Genomic DNA, 24,999 nt, shown 5'->3' with positions numbered 1-24,999 from the left:
ATTTTGTTTTCTTCATCTTTCTCCTCTGACTTCTCCTTCTCTGCTGCTTTCTTGTTTCTTGGTAATGTGAAAGCCTGGGGGTGGACCTGTTATCAGTAGAAGTCATTATCACTTGAAGTTATTTCTTCTGAGCAACTATTTTCTTTAGACCTATTATGTTTGAAGCACAATGTATATTTGGGACATGGCAAAAATTAATTTTAAAGATGTTTTCAATCTAGCAGAGAGATTAACTGTTCAATAAATAATTATAGATATGCCAGAAAGAAGAATTGCTTAGTAGTGGCATAATTTATGTGTAGAGGCCCTGAGTCAATGTTCCAACTCCAAAGCTTTATAAAACACACTATTCATGAAATGTTCTGAGACCTTATCATTATTGTGCCTTAGTTTTGTCCCTGCCCTGTGGCCTTGTGGGATATCAGCAGATATGCTCAGGTTGCAGACAAGTCCCTTTTATATATCTTCATTAGGTAGATTAAAAGCTCATTTGGCTGTTAGGTTCAACTATTGCAGTGAGTACAAAGAAAACAAAGTTGATGTTTTTCCTTCTCTCTGGACTTCTTAAACTCCATGTCCTGGTAATGCAGCACAAGCACAATTTACAAGCTTTGCTGCCTTCTCACCCATATTTGTTTATTGATATCTTCTGTATTAATTAGGAACAAGACACACATTTAAATGGAAGATTTCTAAAATTCTATGTTAGTTTCCTTATTAAATATTACATCAAGAACTACATTAGCTCATTCTTTGATTTCTCTGGGACCAAAGGGCATTTGAAACACAACATTTAACTTCTGTGTAATTCAGAATACCTGAAGTTCTGACCCAACAGAACTAGCCTAAGCTTATGTGTAGAGATTTTAGATTAATAATGGAGGTTATATATCCACAGCATTCCTGTGTCTGAAGGAATCTTAGGATAGTGCCCATCTGGGCAAACAATACTCAAGAAGAAATCATTCTATCACTGAGCATTTGAAGCTATAAAAAAGCCTTGAAAAAGGCCCAATTAGAACTAGTTGTGAAGATATGGTTTTGACAGGGCCGCTTCTGTTTTTAAAATAATTAATGTCTCAATGACTGGATATAGAAAAAGTAGGTATTAGATAAGTTGATTGGGAAAAATATGGGAGCAGCAAAGATTTTAGCTGAGTTCTGTCTCCCAAAAACACACTACACCATAAGGCTGTAGAATATTAAGGCATATATATCTATGAAGTATTATCTAAGATAAGATTTATGTGGAATTCTTTATATAGGAAAGCCCTTTAGAATCAATCCATCAACTGCAAGCTTTTCTTAGAGAAATCCAAAATTCAATAATTTTTTGTGTTTTGTTTATTTTTATAAAAGTCTTATTTGAAACAAAAAAAGACATTGTTTTCCTTTTTTTATTATAGTTTATTCAGATTACATCCCTATTGCTATGCCCTCACTTGTATCTTCCCGTTCCCACCCTCCCTCCCTCTTCTGTCCTATTGCCCTCCCCTAGACCTCTGACAGAAGGGCACCTCCTCCCCAACCATATGATCACAGCCTGTCAGGTCTCATCTGGACAGCCTGCTTCTCCTTCTTCTGAGTGCCATCAGGCCTCCCCACCAAAGGGAAGTGATCAAATTGGGGGCACCAGAGTTCATGTCAGAGGAAGTCCCTACTCTCCCCACAGCTGTGGAGAATGAGCTCTCCATTGGCTAGATCTGAACAAGGGGGTTAGGTTTACTGCTTGCATTGTCCTTGGTTGGTGCAACAGTTTGTGCAGGGCCCCTGGGTCCAGATCTGTCAGCCGTGATTGTTAAGGGCACATTATTTAACATGTAACAGAGTGCCTACTACGAGTCCTGTAGTGGTCATTGTGACTTTCTTTTGACAGAAATGGCAGACTGACATGGCCAATTTGTGTTTCTTTTCTAATATAATGGTGGTATTATATTAATACCACCAATACCAAGATGGTTAGATAATTTCCTGGTGATATGGTGGCCCATGGGACAAATCGAACCAGGGTTCACCTGAAAGGGAGTGGGGACTGAAAGTGGGGTATATGTGAGAAATAATGAGTCAAGTCTGGCAATTTCTGATCAAGACTCCCTTTAATGCAGACAAGTAAGACTCTGTATAGCAAGGTCAATAGAATCTATTCTAACCCTACTCTCCCTATCTCCCAGGCAAGAATACAGTAGCCTGAATAGTTCCCTGTAGGAACCTCCTTAATCCTCTGGGTGGATCCCTGTAGGAATTTCCCTATTTCTCTGGGTGGATAATCCAAAGATAGCCTAGAACACAAGACCTCCTTCAGCAAGGGACAGCAACTCAAAGGTCACAGCCTACAGCCTAAGCACAGGATTTCTAACATGGCAGTTTAGTGTGGCTCCACACAATTTGTCATATTCATGTTGTATATACATTTTTAGAACTAAAAGGCCCATAAACTAGAAATTCCTCACAACTCCGTTGTATAATCAGAATATCTTACAGTCAAGAAACCCATCTGATAATTGCCTAGATTTTATCTCAATAACTTACATATTACAAGCCCAACGATGGTGGCACACACCTTTTATCCCAGCACTCAGGAGGCAGAGGCAGGTGAATCTGAGTATTAAGCCAACTTGGTCGATAGAGAAAGTTCCAGGAAAACTAGGATTACAAAGAGAAAGCCTGTCTCAAAAAACAGACAGACAGACAGACAGACAGACAAACACACAATCACCCTCTCCCAAAACCCAACCAATATTACAAAAAAGCACTATCTAAAAACACAGGTCACTCAGGTTTTGAGCATTTCTCTTTGGATACAAATCTGCTGGTATTTTAGCCACAATCTGCCTTTAATTTTTTAACCCATTCATTCAAGAATTCATTATTTAATATATATTGATCAAATGTAAAATCTGTGCCATATGTCCTGGGGATAAAATTATATAATAAGATAACTTCCTATTTTCATGGGTTTTGAAGTTGGTAAGAAGTCGTTTTTGAGTGTGCTTCCTTCAGATATTTGGAGATAATTATTCTCTCAAATGTTTAAATATTTCCCCATTAAGCTGCACATCCAAAAAGTCTTTTTATTTCAAATAGTGTTTTTATTCTCCACTGTCTACATGACTTTCCCTGTGGTTGTTCACACTCCTCTTGGGTATATGCCCAGAACTAAACCCCACCTCACCTGGAACACATTCATCTGGTCAGTCATTAACTTAGAAAGCTTATTTGGATTTTATTACATGTCACACAAGTATGAATTCATCCATGTTTTAGAGGCTGTTTTTTTTTTTTCTGTGACAAATTTGAGAAAAATAGTTTAGAAAGAAGATTTATTTCCTAGTGTCAGAGGTTACTGACGATGGTCGGCAGATTCCACTGTTTCTCTGCCCGTGGTAACTGACAGCAGATTCCACTAAGGCTGATCATCACGGCGCTGAACGACCACCTTCTAGTGACGTCATAACACTAATGGATGGAGCCGCACTCACATGACCCAGTCAGCTTCAAAAAGCCTGTCACCTGGTGACTGAACTTTTAATGCAGAAATTTTTGTGGGCATTCTGATACAAACCCAAACACCATTATTTCTGAACTGAGAGGCTCATGTTCCAAGGGAAGTTTCAGAATGACTGAGCAAGAAAATTGCTTCCCTAATTGTGCCAAAAATACTTCCATTTTTAGCCTGTGCTGTGCAAATAAAAAATAGATCATCGTAGGTTTGCAACTTAACTTTGTCTTTTAAGTTAACAGGTTTGTATCCCCCCAATACAGGCCAAAAATAGCAAGTTTATTAAGCTAAGCAGGCAACAAGCACAAGATGCAGCAAAATCAGTATTTAATACGTGAGAAATGCTGCTGGTCGTGGTGGCACATGGGAAGCAGAGGCAGGTGGATCTATGTGAGTCATCCTGATCTACATAGCAGTTCCAGGATGGCCAGAGCTACATACTACGACTCTGTCTCAAAATGCAAACAGCAACAAAGAGGAGATACAAAATTATTCAACACAAACCTTTACAGGATAGAGGTTAGCTAGAGCATATTGACATGTTTCAAATCAGCATCAGTTTGAAAAGATGCAATTGTTTGTGGCATAAGCAAATAGATTTACATGTCAGCATTATGAGACAGCAGGGTTTTGTCTTCATTTCTCCTTCCCTTCCTTCCAGAAGTATTAGCTTGTGTGCCTATGAGGCAGTCCTCTCAGCAACATCTTAGATACAAACATCACTTTTCTGTCATTTTAATCCCAACCTGGGAAGTTTCTGTCCATTCTATGCTCTGTGCTAGAGCATTTTATTTTGAGAATAGTTTATACTTGTGCTACAAAGATATTTTAATTTGAATGGAAAAAGGTCCCCCCCCCCCAATGCTTATGTATTTGAATACTTGGTCCCCAGTTAGTGGCACTGCTTAGGATGAGTTATGGAGCCTTTAGGAGACAGAGATTTGCTGGTGAGAGTGCATCACTGAAGGAGGGTTTGGAAGGTGAGTAGCCTCCCTCCACTTGCTGTATTCTCTCCCTGCAGTTCCTGTGTTGGAATGAAAATGTCATCAGCCAGCTCTTCCTTCCTCCACCATGCATGGCTCCATTGTGGTATTGGGCTTTATCCCTCTGGGACCGTAAGCCAAAAATAAACTTTTCCTTTCCAAAGCTGCTTTTTGACAAGTTCATCACAGCAACAAAAGTGTGACTAATACAAGAGGGAATTAATTATCAAAATAGCGTTGGTCATTTGCTTACTCATACATCCCTTATTTCATTTATTCATTACACTTCTCAAATAAATTTAGTGCTTAGCTTACCCTTGGAGTTAACTTTTATAGATTGAGTGAATAAATAGGTCAGGGCCTGATCAACCAATCTCACGTCTCAATAGATTAGGTTATTCATTACTTCATAGACAGAAAGATGACTGTGATAAGAGCAGCTCAATGAACCACTAGGATGTGATGGAGACATAATTCCAACAGTGTAGGAGGGTTGATGTCCAGTACTTTATATGTCCATTGTCCCTGATGTGATTCTGGCCTCTCAAGTGGTTTGCACATCCATAATGTTATACTAAAAGCCATGGCCTCAGAAGCATAGTTGGTAAATTTCAGTGTTCTTTTAAGGCTACATCATGGTCATTGTGAAGATGTTTCCTTCCTAATACTTATTGGCTATCAAATTTTTTTTAATTTTTAATTAATTTATTCTTGTTACATCTCAATGGTTATCCCATCCCTTGTATCCTCCCATTCTTCCCTTCCTCCCATTTTCCCCTTATTCCCCTCCCCTATGATTGTTCCTGAGGGGAATTACCTCCCCCTGTATATGTTCATAGGGTATCAAGTCTCTTCTTGGTAACCTGCTATCCTTCCTCTGAGTGCCACCAGGTCTCCCCCTCCAGGGGACATGGTCAAATATGAGGCACCAGAGTTCGTGTGAAAGTCATACCCCACTCTCCACTCCACTGTGGAGAATGTTCTGCCCATTGGCTAGATCTGGGTAGGGGTTTAAAGTTTACCACCTATATTGTCCTTGGCTGGTGCCTTAGTTGGCTATCAAATATTTTAAGTTAAACTCTATCTACCTGAGATTTTCTTTCAGTTCACCTACCATTTCTAAATGTTTCTTCTTGCTAGAGTTTGTCCTGATCCTTCAGTCTCATCATGATGGAGGAAAAGTCACAAGTGTGCAGTTTGGTGAAGTGTTGCCAAGCTAATAAAATAGGTAGGTGTCATTTCTAGGATGATAATAAGTAGATTGTCGGCTTTGTAAGATGAAGAGTACTCACAGAGATCCATTGAATACATTCTGTGGAACTTCATAAGCAAAAGTTGAGAAAGCCCAGACCAGGAAGCGATTAATGCCCTGAATAAACAGAAACCAACATAGGAGAAAGACAGAGAGGGCTGAGATGGGGGCGTGTCTACTGATCTACAGTGCCTCTGTGAGGTAGACCTGGAAGTCAGTCATTTCAGAAACTTAATGTAATAATATATTGCTCAGTCAAATTGAACTTCATTGTACTATACTCATTAGTTACTTTTCTGTTGCTGGGATAAAATATTCTTACTAAAGCAATGTAAGGAAAGGTTTTTTGTTTGTTTGTTTGTTTGTTTGTTTGTTTTCTGCTCACAGTCCCAGGGTGTAGTTCATCAGTGTGAGGACAGAACAGTGGCAGGAGCTCAAACAGGCAGCTGCTCACATTGATTCCATGAAGTCAGAAGGCTGAGCGTGGCAGACATGGGTGGTGATGCTCAGCCTGCTTTCTACAGCCTGCTTTCTTGTGTGTGTGTGTGTGTGTGTGTGTGTGTGTGTGTGTGTGTGTGTGCTCTTTTTAATTTTTATTGATTCTTTGTGAATCTCACATCATGCACCCGAATCCCAGTCCTTTCTCAGGGTAGAAGGAATCTCTAGTTGACTCTAATTTCAATACTTCACAAAAGTGTCCGTAGCCAGTTGGATCGCATTAGACGGTGATCATTTCCCTGGAGAGGAGTCTATTTCTGTAGAGCTTATGTCTCTCAAAGTGTTTAGGATGTGTAACTCTAGCTTCTCTTTAGGTTTTTGCCTCAGAATTCTTCAAGGGATGTGGCTAGTGAGGTTGTAGGAATACGTTCAACCTTTCGTTCTCAGGGACATCAAAAGAGCCAAGATAACAAGTGACACATACATGCAAATCACTTCTTTGAAGTGCTCTTCATCCTGGAGATGCTGTACAAGCATCTGGAATTTAGTTAGGGGTCAGGATCCTTTCTGGTGTACCTTAGACTTTGATAGTAATCTTTCAGCAGACATTTTTATATGAAATGGCAGTAGAGACCCGAAGAAACATCCCAGGAGAAGCCAAAGAGCAATTAAAATTACTTATGATTGCTTTTACTCTAGTCACAAAAGTAGATATGAGAAATGAGAACTTTGTGTCAAGAGGAATAGCATGCCTTAGGAGCTAGTTTCTCAGGCTAAAGGCATGAATAGTTCAGCAAACCACAAGTGCGGAGTCATTTGTCTTAAAGGTGGGTACTTCACAAGAGGGCTTCTGAGGAAGATGGCGACTTATGAGGAAAATCTGTAGGCTGCAACATTCCAAGGGAAAGACTGGCACCTCTTCTGCCAGAACTCCAGCAGGAATGAGCAATGACCCATACATGAGGGTTTGTAAGCATGAACATGGAGCCGCGGATGGGCAGCGACCCTGGCCGAGCAGGATGGGTCTGAGGATGCTTGGGTTCTTTGCTTTGGTAAGGACGTGAGCAAAACTCTTTGCCTTGTTCTCTTGTCCCATATTCTCAATATTTTATAGACCAGTACCCAGTTTCTAATATATGACATTGTTTGTAGATCTACTTATTTCATTTTGTCCATATTTCATCTTTATATAAGAAATATGTCACCTGAACTAAAGAAGATGAAACAGGTGTCTTAAGATACACAAGACTGACCTAAAAAGTCTATTACTTGTGTATTTTTTCTTTGTTGCTGTATCTTATACTCGTACTTGTCACAGGCCTTAACAACCTAAACGTAACTAATAATGTACCAGAAGGCAGCAATTCATGACTGAAAATGACAACAGAAGCATAACATTGGATAAGAAAGCCAGGTGAACATCGGTTCATATGGCGACCTCTCTGGAATCTTTTTAGGCACTCAAAATTAAAATATATTACTAAAGATCACATCATACATATGTGGTAAAGGTATGAAAGACATATGCTCAACAAATGCACTGCAAGTTAATATTCAGAGAGGAAATATAGTGGGGCATTTACTAATCTATAAGATTTATGCATTTTCCTAAATTGACTTTAGAGCCATTTGCACCAAATATTCATATTTGCTTAGTGACATTTTTGCAAATGAGTCTTTGGATGAACAATACATCCTATATATTTAGTATGCTTTTTTAAAAAAAAAGAAGATAAAAGTTATAGCCTTTGTTTCTCTTAGGAATGTTCACATCTATTTACCCTTCATGAGAAAAATGAAAAAGTCAAAGAATTCATTAATCTCTAGCTAACCCTACCGGTTAGTAACTGAAACTATTTTTTCACCTAACATTAAGATACAAGGATACAACATTTTGAACAATGCTATATGTAAAATATTTTATAAAGGATAACTCCTATGCTAAGAATGTAGTATGCAATGAAAATTGAAATCACTATAATTTTCCTGTAAAATATTAAAATTGTACAAAAGTTATCAGGGGCATTGTCTCTCATACAAGAAGGTTCATATAAAACTATGTGAGAATTCATCCTTAAGAGTTGAGTCATTGCCCCACTGGGACTGTCAGAGTCCACCCAAGTGTGCTAAGTAGCCTGCTCTGGGATGGAGCGGGCTACTTATTTTTAATACTGCATAACCTGGTCCTGATGGTGATGCTATAATTCCAGTACCCTCGGTGGCAGCTCTGTATCTGTTTTCTAGCACTGATAAATCTTGATAAATAAAGTGTAGGAAAGACAAAGTATAAGATGTTTGTTTTAATCTCTCAAGTATGTATTTTTTAAAAAGTGAGGAAAATACATAATTCTATACTTTTAACTTTAGTGACAGAAAATTGAAGCTCTCAAGAAGTGAAAGGCAACTTACGCAGATGGAATTACAAGGCTGTACACAGATACTTCATGCACATTAGAAATCATCATGTTTCTTGTATATTGGATGCTCGAAAGTAATTGGGCCTTTGGAGCTCAGTCCCTGAATAAATAGGACGGTGAGAGTATGTAGAACTGAAGTGGCCCAACATGGTGGGCATTCACTCCTAAGTCAACTGCCCCTTTGGCAGCTATATGAGCAGGCTGAGGTAGGGTGGCATCAGCTGTCTTCAGAAAGGCAGCTAAACAACTGTACTTCTGCCAGGATGACAGGGCCCAGTTCAGTCACCTAGGACTAACCAGTGCCATGTATGCATGGGTTTCCTTAGATGACTTCAGAGATTGATGAGGCACCATTAAGTTTCAGATGCTATGTAAGTTTGATCACTCTGTAGTAACAGTAGCATGGATCAATGTCCTAGAGGTAGAGTTTGTGGGGTTGGTGTCAGTAATCTGATATAAAAATGCCTATTTTTGCCCTTTAACTGTATTTTTTTCATTAGCCTGCTCATTTTCAACCAATAATAAAACTTTCTTAATCGTGTACTATTGACCTATTCTTTTCCAACAGGATTAGCTTGTTTTATTTTAATAAGCTTAGAGTATTCTATATTCTGTACTAATAAAAAAAATGCCCTGAAAATACATAGATAAATAAATAATACAGCTTTTCTGAAAGGTGCATGAGTAATTAGGATGTGTCTGAGATCCTAAAGAAAATTACTCAAAGTTAAAGTGAATGACTGTCTGTGGGATCCATCTGAGAGCAACTATCACAGAAAACGTCCTCTTGTCTAAGAGAGTGGTGCATTCAATATTATAAAATGCAACACGAAAGACTGTGCTCTGCAGACTAAGACTGATGAGATTCCCTTAGGACTATATTTTCAGGAGATGCCCAAATGGTGTATACAGAAGCAACTTGCCAAGAGGAAATCAGAAAAGCTGAGTTGGCTTCATTCTAAATCATCATTGTCTGTGACCTTGGAACAAATCAATAGCAGTTATTCAGATTGTCTTTTGGAATATGTAGTTACTTCAACTTTCTAGTTCACGCCAATTTGTATCTATTGATCCTTCACCATGTTCTTGGGATAGAAGTGGTTAACTTTGTTTCCTTCTGATAATCCACTATTTAGATAGGAAGCCAACCGCACTCATCAAATCTTAAAACAGCTATGATCACTGGATAAACAAAGAAACACGAAGGATACATGAAGGTTAATGCAGAAGAGAAGAGGCTGGATTCACAGATAAGATGCCATTTAATCCAGATAAAGAACAGTTCTCATTTCCTAAACTCTGAGAAAATGCTCATTAATTTTTGAATATGTCTTTTCTTTTTCACTGACTAAGATTTCTTAATATATATATTTCTTCATTTAGTAAAGAATTAACTAAATTGGGTATTAAAATATGGACACCCTATTTTGTATGTGTCTTTGAAGACCCAAGTTGGAAATAGTAACTCTTATTTTTCAAAGAGAGAACTTGAGTGAAAAGATAATTCAAAAGAAAACTAGAAGAGAATTAGCATTTTGTCTATATAGGGAAACAATTTTATTCAGACATTTAAAAAATAAACTAAGTCAAACTCTCAAACTTATAAGCTTAAATTGTTATTATTTAGTAAGATTATATAAAAACCATATAGAGTCTGAGAGATATGTGGCTAGGTGACTTCTTTATGGTATATTCATACAGACTAAGATGGCTCATGACTATGATCTTGTGAGATTTACCCTCCTGTATGTGACCCATCATTGATGAAAATGTTATGTAAGGTGGTATGGAAATGGCTCATTGATTAAGAACTCTTATAGAAGAACTAGGTTCAGTTCCCAGCACCACATGGGGACCACAACCACCTGTTAGTGCCCCCAAAGGATTTGATGACCTCTTCTGGAGTCTTGGGTCACCTGCACATACACGGTACACAGACAGACAAGCAGATACACATATGCATATAAAATAAAAATTTATTATAAACTTTAGTTACCACAAGACTGTATTTGTACATGGATAGACATTCAATTGTTACTATTTGGTTTCAGAAGTTGATACCTGTGTTTGGTCTTCATAAAGGCTCAACAGTCTGAATGGCTCAACAGTCTGAATGGCTTGGGAAATAATGAGTTATTATTATGAGAGAGAAGATTACCACCATTCAAAATAGAGTAAATATTACCTCAAGAGGCAATTTTGCATTTACACAAATATTTCAGACAAGGCAAGTGAAGCAGGTAAGTTCCGCTCCACTGGAAGGATGACACAATTGAATAAAACTAGGATTTTAAAAAGAAAATGAGCAGCTGTGAGGAAAAATGGCCAATAATACTGATTCTTCATCCTGAGTTATTTGGGAATGTTATGTGTCCTCAAGATATATAAGAAGCTAAATTGAAAATGAAGCAGACAAATATTCCCTCCCTTTTTCCATTATGAAGTATGAACCATCTGCAAAGACAAAATGCTGAAGCAAGTACAGCGCTCCAGTATGCCACAAAGTGGCACATGTAAGGAGCCAGGGCATAGATCCTCTCACCTTCCTCACCAGGATGTTTGTCACTTGGCAAAGGCCACGCCCCAGTAAGAGGCAGCTCCTTTTCTAGTGGGCAAACATCACTGCTCTATCACAAGTCTGTTTCCAGCAGAAATCACCACACACCCGCACACAAGTCTGTTTCACATGCCACACTTGGGAACAAGACAAAAACATGTTCGCATCCACTACAGTCTCCCCTGTCCCAGAGATGCCTCTCCACAAATTTCTATTCTCTCTCTCAGTTTTTTCCTTCACCCTCTCCTCTGTCTTTGCCTGCCCGATCCCTACCCCTGTTACCTTCCCAGCCTCCTCTTCCACTCAGTTCTTTCCCTCTATTTACTTTGGATATCTATTGTATTTCATGTTCTGAGTGAGATTCCAGCATCTTACCTGGGACTATCCTTGACTTGTGTGGGTCTGTGGATTGTAGTATGGTTTTCCTGTACTATATACCTAACATCCATTTATAAGTGAGTACATGCCAAATCTATCTTTCTGGGTCTTGGTTACCTTGCTCAGCATGATCTTTTCTAGTTCCATCCATTTGCCTGCAAATTCCATGATTTTCTTGTTTTTAACAGCTGAGTAGTATTCTATTGTGTAAATGTACCACAAGTTCTTTATCCATTCTTCAGTTGAGGGTCATCTGAGTAATCTAACCTGGACCCATAGAGGCTCGCAGAGATTGAGCCACCAACCAAAGAGCATGCGTGAGTTAACCCCCCTACACAAATGTAGCAGATGTGAAGCTACATATGAATACCCTAACAACAGAAGTAGGGGCTGTCTCTGACTCTTTTTTATTTTATTTTATTTTCATTTATGGATCTAGAAAACAGAAGAAAGCCTGCCATCTAACCAACAGAGACTGTCGGTAGGGCCTCCAACCCTACCACATACTGCCTGTTCTGCTATTCATTCCCTTGAGATATGGGGAACCTTCGTGATCCCATAATTATCAAAGTCTATATACTTGAAAAACTAGTACCATGTAGACAGTGTTATGGTCTGCTAGCAGATGAAGCAATAGTTGGATCCACATGAACTATAGGCACATTATCTTTTCAGTGCCTAAATGGTTGAATACATGGGAGGAAAGGATGCTGAGGAAATAATTCAGTAGGTGGACCAGCAGGAGTAGGGTACCCTGGAACACTCTTTTCTTAAGAGTAAGTCTTTAAATGGCTTTACTCTTTCACACCTATGAGGCTACCTTGGCTGGGGCTTGAATAATTAATGAATGATACCAAGGCATCTTTGCTATTGTCTTAATGCAAAGTAGATGGCTCTTGAGAAGCCATGTTTTCTTTAGCCCTAACTTTACACAGATTTTTCTGGTCATACCACAGGTTTATCAATCTATTCTAATCTACCACTGCTTTTGAAACTCCCTATAATTTGCCTAAATGTGGCCAGCAGAAGCTGTGCCACCACACAAAACCTAGATTCCCTTAAAAGTTCCTCTGCTGTGAATATAAGTCCCTCACGTTAAAACCCAGCCTCCTACAGTTTCAGGGAACAAGCAAAATATAGGCAAATTATTTGCTAGAATATGTTTTGTGTGACTTCAAGACAGAGTTCTTCTTTCCATATACAATATCAATTAAACATAGTCTTTAATGTATACATTCCTATAGACATTTTGATTATCACATCACACAGAATGATCTAAAAGCATTCTAGATTTTCTCTATTCCTCTTCAGAAAACCTATTCAAATTTCTTCTGAAAACCAGTTCCAAACCTATGACACACACAGTCACACCAACCCTGTTTTTCTGGTGCTGACTTTTAATGTTAGTTTACTCTGTGTTCCTGTGAAAAAATGCCTGGAAATATATCCCAAAGGAAGAAAACTTTGCTCTAGTTCACAATTTCAGAAATTTCAGTCTATGGTCCTTGGTACCATTTAATGTGTTTCCAATTATGAATCACTGTGGTGGAGAAGTTTCCCACCTCACTGTGGACAGGAAACAGAAAATGAGAAAGGCCAACAGGTTCCACCCTCATAGGCATACATTCTGATACAGATTTTGCCTGTGTAGGTCACACCTGCCAAAGTTCTGCAACCTCCTCAAAACAGCACCAGCCGGGAACTAAGTATAACCACTGGGGTATTCCATACTTTAACCATAACAAGTACTTGATAAAAGTGTATTAAGTGAATAACCAAAAAAACCCTTCAAAATGATAAATAATTTACAAAATAATTATCTATTATTCTGCTTTACTTTTTTTTGTCAAAATTATTTTGGGAAATAGTTATCTGTGTAAGTTGGTATAATGGTTAATTTTGATTACCAAAAGTGAATGTGTCTGTGAGGGCATTCCTAAACACAATTAGGTCACAAGGGCTCTGACTTAATCAATGAATTACTCCTTTAATGGATTCAAATGTGATATCAATATTGCAAGGTAGTAGAAGCAAGAGACATCTAATTGGAAGAAATAGGTCACTGGCTACCTGTCCTTGGAGCGATAACTCACTCTATTTCCCTATTTTTGCTCTATATGTCCACCAATCAGCGCAGGAGCTCACCTCCCCCACCCCACGTTCCTATAGTGATAATACTCTTTCCAAGCATATGAGAGCAAGTGACCATTGGCTGAACACTGTATCAATAAGGCAAAATAAATTCTTCTTGCATTGTCATGTTTGTCAGGTATTTGGTCACAGTGACATAAAAATAACTAAGAGTTAGGATAGTTTGTTTTCCCACTAAAATATACCTTTAAGCATTATAGATATAGCAGTAACATAGAAGAAATTTATGCATATAAATATTTTCTATACTGAAAGTACATATAGTTGTAACCGGCCTCCCAATTTTTTTAATGCTAAAACTGAAGAGTAATGTGTCTTAGAATGAGGGAATGAATGCATACAACATTTTCTTAGGTACTTACACTCATAATTGTGGCATACCCTTTTTCCACTCATATCTCCACTGGTTTCCAGGATCAGCTGTTAAGGACTTCATTTCTGCCGTTTCCAAGAAAATACCTGTATATTAAAATAGGAGGAAAAAAATTTCACACATATATCTTAGCACAACTTAAAGCAAAGAGAGTGCTGCCAGACCTCACACCCTTAAAAGCAAAGCCTTCTAGAACAGAAAGGGGAAAGACTAAAAGGGAAAAGGGAAGGAGGGAGGGAGGGAGGGAGGGAGGGAGGAATGGAGGGAGGGAGAGAGTCCTTCTCCGAGCTCTTCTTGGTAGTGTAATTTCTTGCTATTGTTGTTTGCACCACTGTTGTGTTTTATGCACCTGAAAGACCTTTCAACACACACACAGACACACACACACGTGTTCACGTTATCTTACTTGTACTTACTATTACTGTTATTCTTACTATTTTTAGAATTTTCTCTGTGACCCAAGCCTGATGAGCAGATTACTCTCCTCCTGTTTGGACAGTAACTGACAAAAGCAACTCAAGGAAGAGTTTATTTTCCCTCAACGTTCGTGCATATAGCAGGTCATCTAGAGAAGTCATGGTGACAGGAGCTTGGGGCAGCTGCTCAGGACACAAAGAGCAAAAGATGCTGATGCTGGGCTCACTCTCTTATCTTTGTTCAGCCCAGGAATCCAGCTTAATATAAAGCGTGTCTTCCCATTTTAGTTCATTTACTCTAGTTACTCCCTCAGGTGAGTCTGGACTCATGCCCCTCTGTGATTCTAGTCTTGACAACCCAAACCATTCAGCTTCTGTTCTTTCGTGTGGTAGAGACTGGTGTCTTCCCAACAGGCAAGGCGCAGAGTCAGCGGTACCTAGAGGCAACTTGGTAGGCTTACACCACATTCATTTCCAACTCTGGTAAATTTACCCTCCAATCATATGTCATCAGACTACTCTCCTTTGAAATCTTCACTTTTGTATAATCGTTTTCTATCTTCTAAGATGTCTGCATAGTTTTCTCCTTTACTTATTTCTATTCTGTCTGTTCCAGGTGTAGGCCATTCTCTGCAGTTCATTAATATGAATTCAGTCTATCCATTTGCCCAAACATAAGGATCCCTAATGTTTCTTGCACTGGCCAGGATTTCTCTGGACACCACCCACTCTCACCTATCTTGCTCTTCACAGTCCCCTCAACTGATTTCTTTCACTTATTCAGACAGGCCTGGCTTTCACAAAACAGTCCACATACTATTTTATTTCCTCCACCTATAGCAATCCCTCCTCACCCAGCTAACCTCTGGCCTTCCTTCCTGTAAGGCTTAGCCTAAACACTGTATTTTCAACCAACACTATGACTTCTCTGAGATGTCAGTTTTCCAATTTCCAGCAGCATTAATTTTTTGTTTGGTTCTATCACCATGGAATTATGTTTGCCTTTTGCTTGACTAATTATTGGAACAGGAACTAAGAAGGGGAAGATTAACAGTAAGTTAAAGTTCTTTTTTTATTTCCTTAAGCATACCCCAGGCAGTTATTCTTTGAACCCCCAACACATCGCTTACCAAATATTCACTATGGAAATTTGCAAGTTCTAGAGATGCTTTTAGCAGAATGTACCCCATCTGCTAGGCCTGCTTGTGTCTATAATATGTAGATTTATAATATGTAGATTTATAATATGTAGATTTATGAAGTGTTCCTGTGGTGATGAAGACAAGCTAATCCCATGGCTAGAGCAAGTGTATAAAGATCATCGTGGATAAATGGTGAGAAGTAGCAGTGAGAGGTCGCCCTACGATAACTCAAGTCATGAAGTTTGAGGATCATTCACTCCAGAACTAAAATACTCAAAAGCAGGAGGCATGTTTGGTAGGTCCCTGCTTTCCAGACGGTGCTATTGTAGATCCCATTAATTTCCTCCAACCTTTGCTAATGATCTGTGAAGCTTAATGCTGATGACTCATGCTCTTATTGCTACCCAAGCATCACCCTTCTCTTTACATTGCCTCACAAGTTCCTTAGAAGCCGGAAGGTGACTGTTTTTAGCTGATGTTAGTTTCAGTTTCCTAAACTAGTATTTATCATACCGAAGATGGTCAATACATATATGTGTGGCAGATGTTGCCTTTTTTCCAGTTAGTCTTTCTATCTTGGATACATTTCTCATACGGAGAAACTTTAGTTCCCTATGAAATTAGAATGGATACCTGTGACAAGTCTGTACTTAGTCTTGGTTGAATTTCAGAAGCGCTTCCTCTCTTAGCTTCAGCCTAGAAACAATTAAAACCAAGTGAAAATTGTCTATATTATTTTTCCTTGTTCTAGCAAAAGATAAAACTTAAGCTAAGGAAGGTTATTTTGTGAGGAGGTGGCAGACCTGGACTTCATTCCTTCCTGGGTAATAAGTACAAAATAATGGGTTTTTTTTCCCTGGATAGGGAACCAACAACAAACCACAGTAAGAGCACCATCAAAGTCCAACCTGGTGAACCAATCCATTTTGTTGAGATTATATACAGGAATATGGGTGATGTTTATGGTTATTGATGGGAACAAAAATAGGTCAAAAACAGCATTATCGCCAAAAGCATAACCTATCAGGGATGACACAGAGCTTACTGCCCAACCTGTAGGCAGTTTAACGATATGGGTGGGGGTGTCCTCTCTAGGTTGCTCAGTTGGTTTGAGCCTCTTTCAGACAGCTTGACTGGTTTCTGTTTCTTTCAGGCAATTTGGCTGGTCTAACTTTTGCAGACAAGTCATCTGGTCTCAGTCTTTTCTGCTTAAATACACACGGGGGCAGAGTATGGTGAATGTGGTCAGTTTTGGGTACATTCTGAAGCTTTTGGATTGTTTACATCCTGAGCTTAACGAGATTCACCTCCCTTTAGAACATCTAGTCTTAATGAACTTCTCTGTAAGAAAAAAATGTTTTCTTTGGGAGGAAGCTTCTTTACAACACTCAGCAAGGTGCGTAGTGTGTGCCAGGATCCCTTACAGGTATTTGAGAGTCAGTCGTGGAGAATCACTGGTCCTTGCCCTCAATGGGCCTGCACATCTAATGATGACTTAAGAAAAATAACTATGCTTAAGGAAAGAGTGGAGCAAAAAGCAGCTCTGATTAATGAAAGGCCGGAGGATGACTTTATAAGTATAGTGATATCGAAACTAGGTCCTCTAGAGGATGAACAGTTTTAGCCAAAGGCACAGGAGAAGATGGCCCACCACTGATAACTCACAGTGTCTTTGGATGGTTCAGTGGATACGGTCCCTGGGGTGAGGATTAGGAACTGAATACAGGAATTGAACTCTCCTTTTCTTACTTTCCAATTCTTGCTGTTACTTTACATATTTTTAGCATGAGAGGGTGCTTTCAAATAGTTACTGATATGTCATGGTAAGTTTGCCTGGACATTATAGACAAAAAATAGCTTATATTCAAGAACAAATGAATGGAAAAATAGTGACAACCAACCACCTATGTTCTCTCATTCATAGTTTTGCTTGTCACATGAATGCCACACCTCTCTTCTCTTACTACGTTTATGCTACATATCAAGCTGGTCTCCCGTGTGTGTGTGTGTGTGTGTGTGTGTGTGTGTGTGTGTGTGTGTGTGTGTGTGCAGCTATGCATACAAGGAAGCCAGGGGAGAACGCAAGAGTCCTACTCACTACTCCCCTGAGACAGGCTTGCTCACTGCAACTAGAACTAGGCTGGCAGTCAGGAGGTCCCCAGGCATTCGCCTGCCTGTGAGCTTAGCTCCAGTGCCTTTATAGCCACCTCCCACTCCCAGCCAAGCACAGGCGCTACCTGCAGACACCAGTCCTCGCGGCCATGCCTGGTCTGGACTTTTACATGGGTTCTGGGAATTCTTTTTTAAAATTTTATCTTTATTATTGTTGCTATTGTTGTTGTTATTCATGTGTATTATATGCGTGTGAGCAAATCATGGCACACATGTGGTAGCCAAAGGGCAATTTTGGAGGTCAAGAATTATCTCCTATATTTGTGTAGATTACTGAATTTGTGCCACAAGTGCTTTACCAGTTGAGCTGTTTTTGGCCTCAGTTCTGAGTAGGTAAACTTGTGGGCTCATATTTGCCTAGCAAATGCTCTGTCCTCTACCCACAGTTAAGTTCTTTGGTGCTGATGTTTGCCTACCTTCTGGGTTTGCATACCTTCTAGGTTAGCTCTTTTCCTGGATGTTTCCCTACGCCATGCTAGAAAGGCTTTAGTGGACAGTTTATACCATTTGGCCTCTGTGAGCAGTTAAACTTGAACAGAAGCTCTTCACTGGCAATTACCAGACACATCCTGCATTCCTATCTGGAAGAAGATGGATATGTCTGAAATTTGTCTTCTCTGTGCTATGACAAAAAATTCACATCAATGCTAAAAATTTTTTTTTTTGAGACAAGGTTTCTCGGTGTAGCCTTGGATATCCCAGACTCACTTTGGAGACTAGGCTGGCCTCAAACTCACTGAGATCCTCTGCCTCTGCCTCCCTAGGTGCTGGGATTTCTGACACGCCAAGATCCCGCTTGAAATCATCTACTAATTGTGGATATCACATGGAAGGAATAGAAGGCACTGCTCAGCCTTCCCCTCCGTCAACTGAGAACCACAATAAATTTCCTAAAATTTTTAGACATATAGAACAGAGCTTGTTCTTGGGATCCTGACTTGACAGATGTTGTTTTCTTGACTTTATGTTTTAGTCTGTCTGTTTCCTGCCAAGTGGCTGCTACAATGCATAGGCAGGCGAGGAGTGGAAAATATGGGCCTTTTTCAGAATTCTGGGAAAATGGAAATGATACAAGGTGATCAAGCCAGTAAGTGGTGTGGAAGAGGTCATGATGAAGAACGAAAGACTTCTACTTATCTTAAACTTAGCCTGAATTGCAAGGGTGTTATCTGAAAAGAAGTAAATGAAAATTTAAGAAAAAAGTCAAGCAACTCAGAGAGTACTTGGGGTCTTAATGTTCCCACAGGCACAGAAATAGCTGGGAAGGACAGCCAAGGACCCCGCCCCTTAGCATTTGAAATTTTTAGATACTGGGTTTGCTGGTTGTTTGTTTGTTTGTTTTGTTTTATTTATTTATTTACTTTATCATAGGTACCTTTTAAAATCTATTTTACGCTCTTTTCCCAGTGCTAGGGCACCGTGGATCCTAGGGCGCTTGCGCATGGGGCGCTTGGTCCCCCGGGCGGGTAGGAGCGCGCCCCGCATCGTGCTCAGAGTTCTTCCGTTCCGCACGCCCCTCCCGGGCGTCCTCGCTCCGGCGTCCTGGCTGCCGGTGCCGTGGCCTGGCTGCTCCTCTGGGCAGCTTGGTTGGTAGGCGCGCTCGCCTCGAACTTCAGCGACGCCCCCTTCGGTGGTGGTATAAGGGCCATATGTTCTGAAATTATTTTGAGGCAAGAATTTTTGAAAGATGGTTTCCACAGAGACCTTTTAATAAAAGTGAAATTTGGAGAAAGCATTGAGTACTTACAGACCTGCCGGCTCTTAATTAGACATTACATTCCAACAGGACTTTTTGTGGATCCATATGAGTTGGCTTCATTACGAGAGAGAAACATAACAGAGGCAGTGATGGTATCAGAAAGTTTTAATATAGAAGCCCCCAACTATTTGTCCAAAGAATCTGAAGTCCTCATTTATGCCCGGCAAGATGCACAGTGCATCGACTGCTTCCAAGCCTTCTTGCCTGTGCACTATCGCTATCACCGGCCACACAGGAAAGATGGAGACACCCTGATTGTGCTCAACAACCCAGATTTATTGATGTACTGTGACCAAGAGTTCCCAATTTTGAAATGCTGGTCTCAGTCGGAAGTCCCAGCTCCCTGTGCCCTGAGGAGTGAGGAGATCTGCCGGTGGAGAAACATGCACTATAAATCAATACTTAAGAATCTGACGCTGCAGGTGCCGGTGGGGCTGACTCTGCACACCCCTCTCGTGTGCTCCGTGACCCTGCTCATTACCATCCTCTGCTCTATGTTGATCCTTGTGGCTGTTTTCAAATATGGCCATTTCTCCCTGTGAGTTTTATACAGTTACATGCTTTCTATGAGCCTAATAAATGAGACCTATTCATTTGTTTAAAAAAAATCTATTTTACTTTATTAGGGTTTCTTATGTCTCTGCCTCCCTTCTCCTTCCCAACCCCTTCTACCACCCTAATACCAGGTAGGAGAGAAAGGATGTGGTTCTCTTTAACTACTTCCTGTTGATCAAGGTCATTGGATTCCTTGGGGCAAGTCCAGTCTTCATTTCATGATATCTCCAACTTCCCATCAAATTGCACCAACTGCAACCAGAAGCAGCAGGGAGGAGCAGCAGTAGCCTTCTTTTGCAGAGCTCCCACCTCTCCCTGGGCTGTGATATTTCTCCCCTCCCCAGAGTCCTCACAACAAATATAATTAACATACCTGACACTCTGTAAATGTAAGGCCAGCTTCTATATCAAATTCAGTTATAATCTTTATGTGTAGGTATAATAATCGATACTTCAACTGCTAAGGTGTTTCTAGCATTGTAATTTTATCTGTAGACTCCTGGGAGGAGATGGAAAGTAACAAAAGTCCTGTCTTGAACCAGGCTGGCATCTAGGTACCAAGATAAAAGAGAAATTGTATATAAACATTTAATAAATATATCACCAGTTACCTGATAATAGGAAATAAAAAATACTTAACTTAGGAGAGTTCAGATGACAAAAGACAGATAGACACGGTGTGTTTGTGAGAGCTACATGGCACCGAGCTACCCTGAACGGACCTATGATTGGAAGGGCTCCTGGGGCCTAGGCTCAATCAGAGGTCTATAGAAAGCTCCTAAATATAGAAAAGAGAAACTAGATGAAAGTATTCAAATAATAGTTTGAAATAAAAACCAGAGGGTTTCTTTAGTACAATTTGAAAATTAGGTAAGGCTCATGAGAGAAAAGGGGCGTAGAAAGATGAGGAAGTATGGACAGACAGCCTCAGTGTCCTGGGGTCCAGCATTATGGGTGGGCTGTCAGTGAGACACAGAAAACTTTGGCGGAGATAATTGTTGCTGTTTCTTTTCATATATTTTGTTGAGGTCTTTTGTTTATTTGTTTGTTTTTTAGAATTGTATAATACACTACCAGAAACCATCACCCAACATAGATAATGACTTCCTCATAGCTGCATAGATGATATCTTCACTTCAGTTAACTTTTCACAGTCCATAAATAGTATTACCTCCTCTGAACACTCATGAAATCAGGGCTGAATTATATTCATCTATGTGAGGTGCAGATGGGAGTGAGTAAGTCAAAATGAGGGTCAATGACCTTCCCTGAACCCTCCATCTTTGAGAGAATTTCAAAAGTCAACAGGCCTGATAGAAAGTGTCTCTTGCAGGGGTCGTGGCTGGCCGGATGATAGCTGTGCTTGGAGGACAGTGCTGTATATCTCTTTTTAAAACTTCCTCCTCCCTAAACTCTCAGGAGTAGGCTATCTGCAACTACCACTCTGCTATAATGCTTGGCCTAGTCCCCATGTCACTAGTCAGCATTTAACCAGCAGTATACATCAATCTTTCAGCAACCCAGTGTAAGCACTTGCCTTCTCATGTAACAACCTTTCTTGCACTATCTTACACGACACCACGGGAACTGGATTTTCCTCCTCCAGTGCTGTTGTTTACCAGTCTCTTTTGGGACTTCATCCTTTTCCCAGACACTTATCCTTCATTTCCTTCATCTGTTCTCTATCCATATAGAGCCCACCCTCTTAGTGATAATTTCTCCTACACAGTTTCTACATAGTCAGATGTAGGCATGCCACTTTTCCTCAGCTCCATGACTGAGGGGCCCCGAGAAGCCATAGTATATCCTCAGAGAAAACTCTGGGCCTGCATGGCGGCGCCTGTCAAGTCAGGCTCTGCTCTTGATATCCCTTTCTCCATTCTCATGGGGCTACAGTCCCGGTGAGTCAGAAGAAGGTGGCTAGAAGTAAAATGAGAAAATGAGAGAAGTTAGGCAAAAATAAAGTTTCTGCCTTGCAGCTATTACCTCTGAGGGAAGTAATTAATACAAATTGAAACCAACATGTGGGGTCGCTCACGCTCTTGTAAGTAACTCTCAATCTTAAGGACATGCATAGGGTTTCATGCAGGGACATGGGAAAGAGATGCTAACACACTTTTACGATTTTGGGTCTATTTATAGCCCATGAATTGCAATTTCTCCTAATACTAAGATACAAATATATTTAACTTACTTGTTTTTCTGTTTATTGAGTCCTATTTGGCATCACACAGTTTTCTGGGATGTGAAAGACACACTAGTCTTTCAGAATAAAGACACTTAGTGTTGAAGAACGAAATTCTAATGGAAAGAGCTACAAAGTCAGCACAACTAGAGTATAAATTATGTGTTGTATAATAATGCATTGCATGGGAATAGGTGTCATTGAAGTAAAGGGTAAAAAAAATCTGCAGTGAAAGTGGGCAAAGCTTATTTTAAACAGTACATTCTGGGTAGATAGACCTCATTGAAAATGCGTTATTGGGGCAGTCTCAGCACTACTTGCAGAGATAGATCTATGGGAGAAAAGTGGTCATAGGAGAGGGAACGTCCCCGATAAAAGTTCCAAGATGACATGGATAGCAAAGGTGAAGGGTAGACCTGGTGTCATTGAGAGAACTGAGGAAGGAGATGAGTCAGAAGGGGTGAAGTCAGAGAACTTATTTTGAACGAACAAACAAAAGATTGAGTTGAAAATATTGAATGAGATGGGAAAGTCTGTGCATAGAGACAGAAGTGTTACTTGTTCACGTTCTTTCACTTGATTATGATGTCTTTTACACCTGAAGGGGAGACATTAAGTGGGCATGTGTACACCTTTTACACATTTGTATGGAAGTATTAATTTGAGGATTAACACTGCCTACATCTGACTATGTAGAAACCGTTACACTAAAACACTGCTATGAAGGACTTTGATGTGATAAACAGGAGGAGCCTGATACGGCTACCACTTGCTCTTCTAGTATCTGCTCAGGTCTCACATTAGTCTAGTATCTTGGTATTCATGTCGGTGGCTGGAGTCAGCTTTACTACAGAGTCAGTGTACCTCTCTGCTGCTACTGGTCCCAAGGTAGCAGTTAATATCCATCATCTCCCTCTTTTATTCCTTTAGTACTTTAACATGTCTAGGCGTATTAGATTGGACACCTGTGATACTGAATGGCTTACATAATAGGGACCGGTAATGCAATACTGGTCTTCTGAATGCTGGACAGACAGAACTCTTGGGAGCTGCTCAGTCCACAAAGCTACATGCCTCAGCAATCCCGGTCCATTGCCAAAGGCCTGGAAGCTCCCTGGAGAGCTATTGGTACTGTGTCCACACTGAAAGGCAGAAGGAAGGAGCTACAGTCCATTGCTAGTAGATAATGGCAGGACCCATACAAGTACCCATAATGAGAGACACTTTTCTGTGTGAGCACAGTAGTTTCCTGTAATTTACTTTCACTTGGCTTTGCTGCCTGTAAGAAGGTAGGACAGGGCATCTCCCAACCTACTCAGTCCCACACATCCCAAATCATACAGTCACACATATCAATCTTCTTTGTAAACACTCCCACAGACACTCAAAGGTGAGTTCTGCTGTTCCTAAGTATCTCTTAATCCAGTCAAGTTGACAACCAAGGTTAACTATGTACTTGGTTTTGATCATATAGTATGTCAGCAACTCTTTGGAGTTATCAGAATTAGAAATAACCATTCTTGCCAATATTCTACCTCCTATTTTTCTTTTATTACCTACTTGACTCTCAAGGGTAGCTTTAATTATTTTATTGCTCATTAGGTCAAATACTATTACAGGATACAGCTAAAATATGCTCAATCAGGTTATGTGCCCAATTTTTCAATGTCTTCACCATAAAATATACCCAGTGTGAGGGAGTATTATGTGAGCTCCCCTCAAAAATTAAGCCTCGTATGTTACTGCTATTGAGTACCAAGTAGAAAAAAAACTGCATCCAGAAGAGATGTCAACTCCTTTGAGTTATTGCCTCTTCTGGGGCTATGATATTTCATCTAAAGCAGGATTCCAAGTGTCAAAGTAAAACATCATAGCAGACCTCATGATTCTCTTGAATAATTTTGATATGTAGTAATAATAAAAAAATATCTTGGCTTCATCAGTGACACAGCAGGCCTGAATCTGAGCTGATCAATGGGACCTTTCTATGTCTATCAGTGCTGAATAACTTTATTGCAGGGAGATTTGACAGTTGTAGAAATAGCATAAAATTCTGTAAATCTATCTGATGTTTGTTCATTTATTTTTGATATGCAATTGGCACAATCACAACTGAGACATTAAGCTAGAAAAGTGATAATTATGTCATTAACTGCAGCTGCTGATGTTGAGTCACCTACTTTCTTTCCATGTAAACATATGTGCGTGTATAGATATATGTGAAATTATTTTTACTGAAGTACTACTGTAATTTATTCAATATTTAGTCAATAAAATTGCAGTAAGTGTTCACTGTGTGACAACAGATGCAGTCTCCACAAGGGGCATGACAGTGAATGAACAACATAGCATCTACCACTGGGAAGAGATAATACAATTAGGGAAAAAGGAGCTTCATAGTTAGGTATGTGTGGTATTTGGTAATATCCTAGCTGCATGTAGAAGAATAGTCTTGGGCCTCATGGCTGCTTTAATACTGATTGTCATTATCCCAAAAAGTATACGCCAAGATATTTTTCAAAAGAGGAAAATGTTGAAAGCAAAAGAGGCACAAAAATAGGAAAGAAACTGTGAGGGGACTATTGGTTATTGGACTATAGCCTTATCTGCATCTCTAATTTACCTAATTTTTATTTTCAATGATTTGTTTACCTCTTTGCTAAATATTCTCCATGATTTCAACATTGTTTTCCTACTAGTCACATTTTGTTGACTTTCCATT

At 39.8% G+C, this 24,999-nt stretch overlaps 2 protein-coding genes across 2 annotated transcripts in view; both read left to right on the top strand.

Moving 5' to 3' along the window:
- MACC1 (MET transcriptional regulator MACC1) overlaps positions 1-24,999 on the top strand; it is a 355,671-nt gene that overhangs the window by 95,945 nt on the left and 234,727 nt on the right. The window lies entirely within an intron of this gene.
- Positions 7,114-20,145, top strand: LOC311603372 (phosphatidylinositol-glycan biosynthesis class X protein-like; the record flags this gene model as incomplete). Its single annotated transcript, XM_084792399.1, has 2 exons — positions 7,114-7,224; positions 19,249-20,145. 2 exons carry the CDS (start codon positions 7,114-7,116, stop codon positions 20,077-20,079), a joined length of 942 nt encoding a protein of 313 aa, XP_084648525.1. The 3' UTR covers positions 20,080-20,145.

The sequence above is a fragment of the Acomys minous genome (assembly GCF_964271855.1).
Source record: "Acomys minous genome assembly, chromosome: 8".
NCBI lineage: Eukaryota > Metazoa > Chordata > Mammalia > Rodentia > Muridae > Acomys > Acomys minous.
This window is presented reverse-complemented; position numbering and strand designations above follow the sequence as displayed.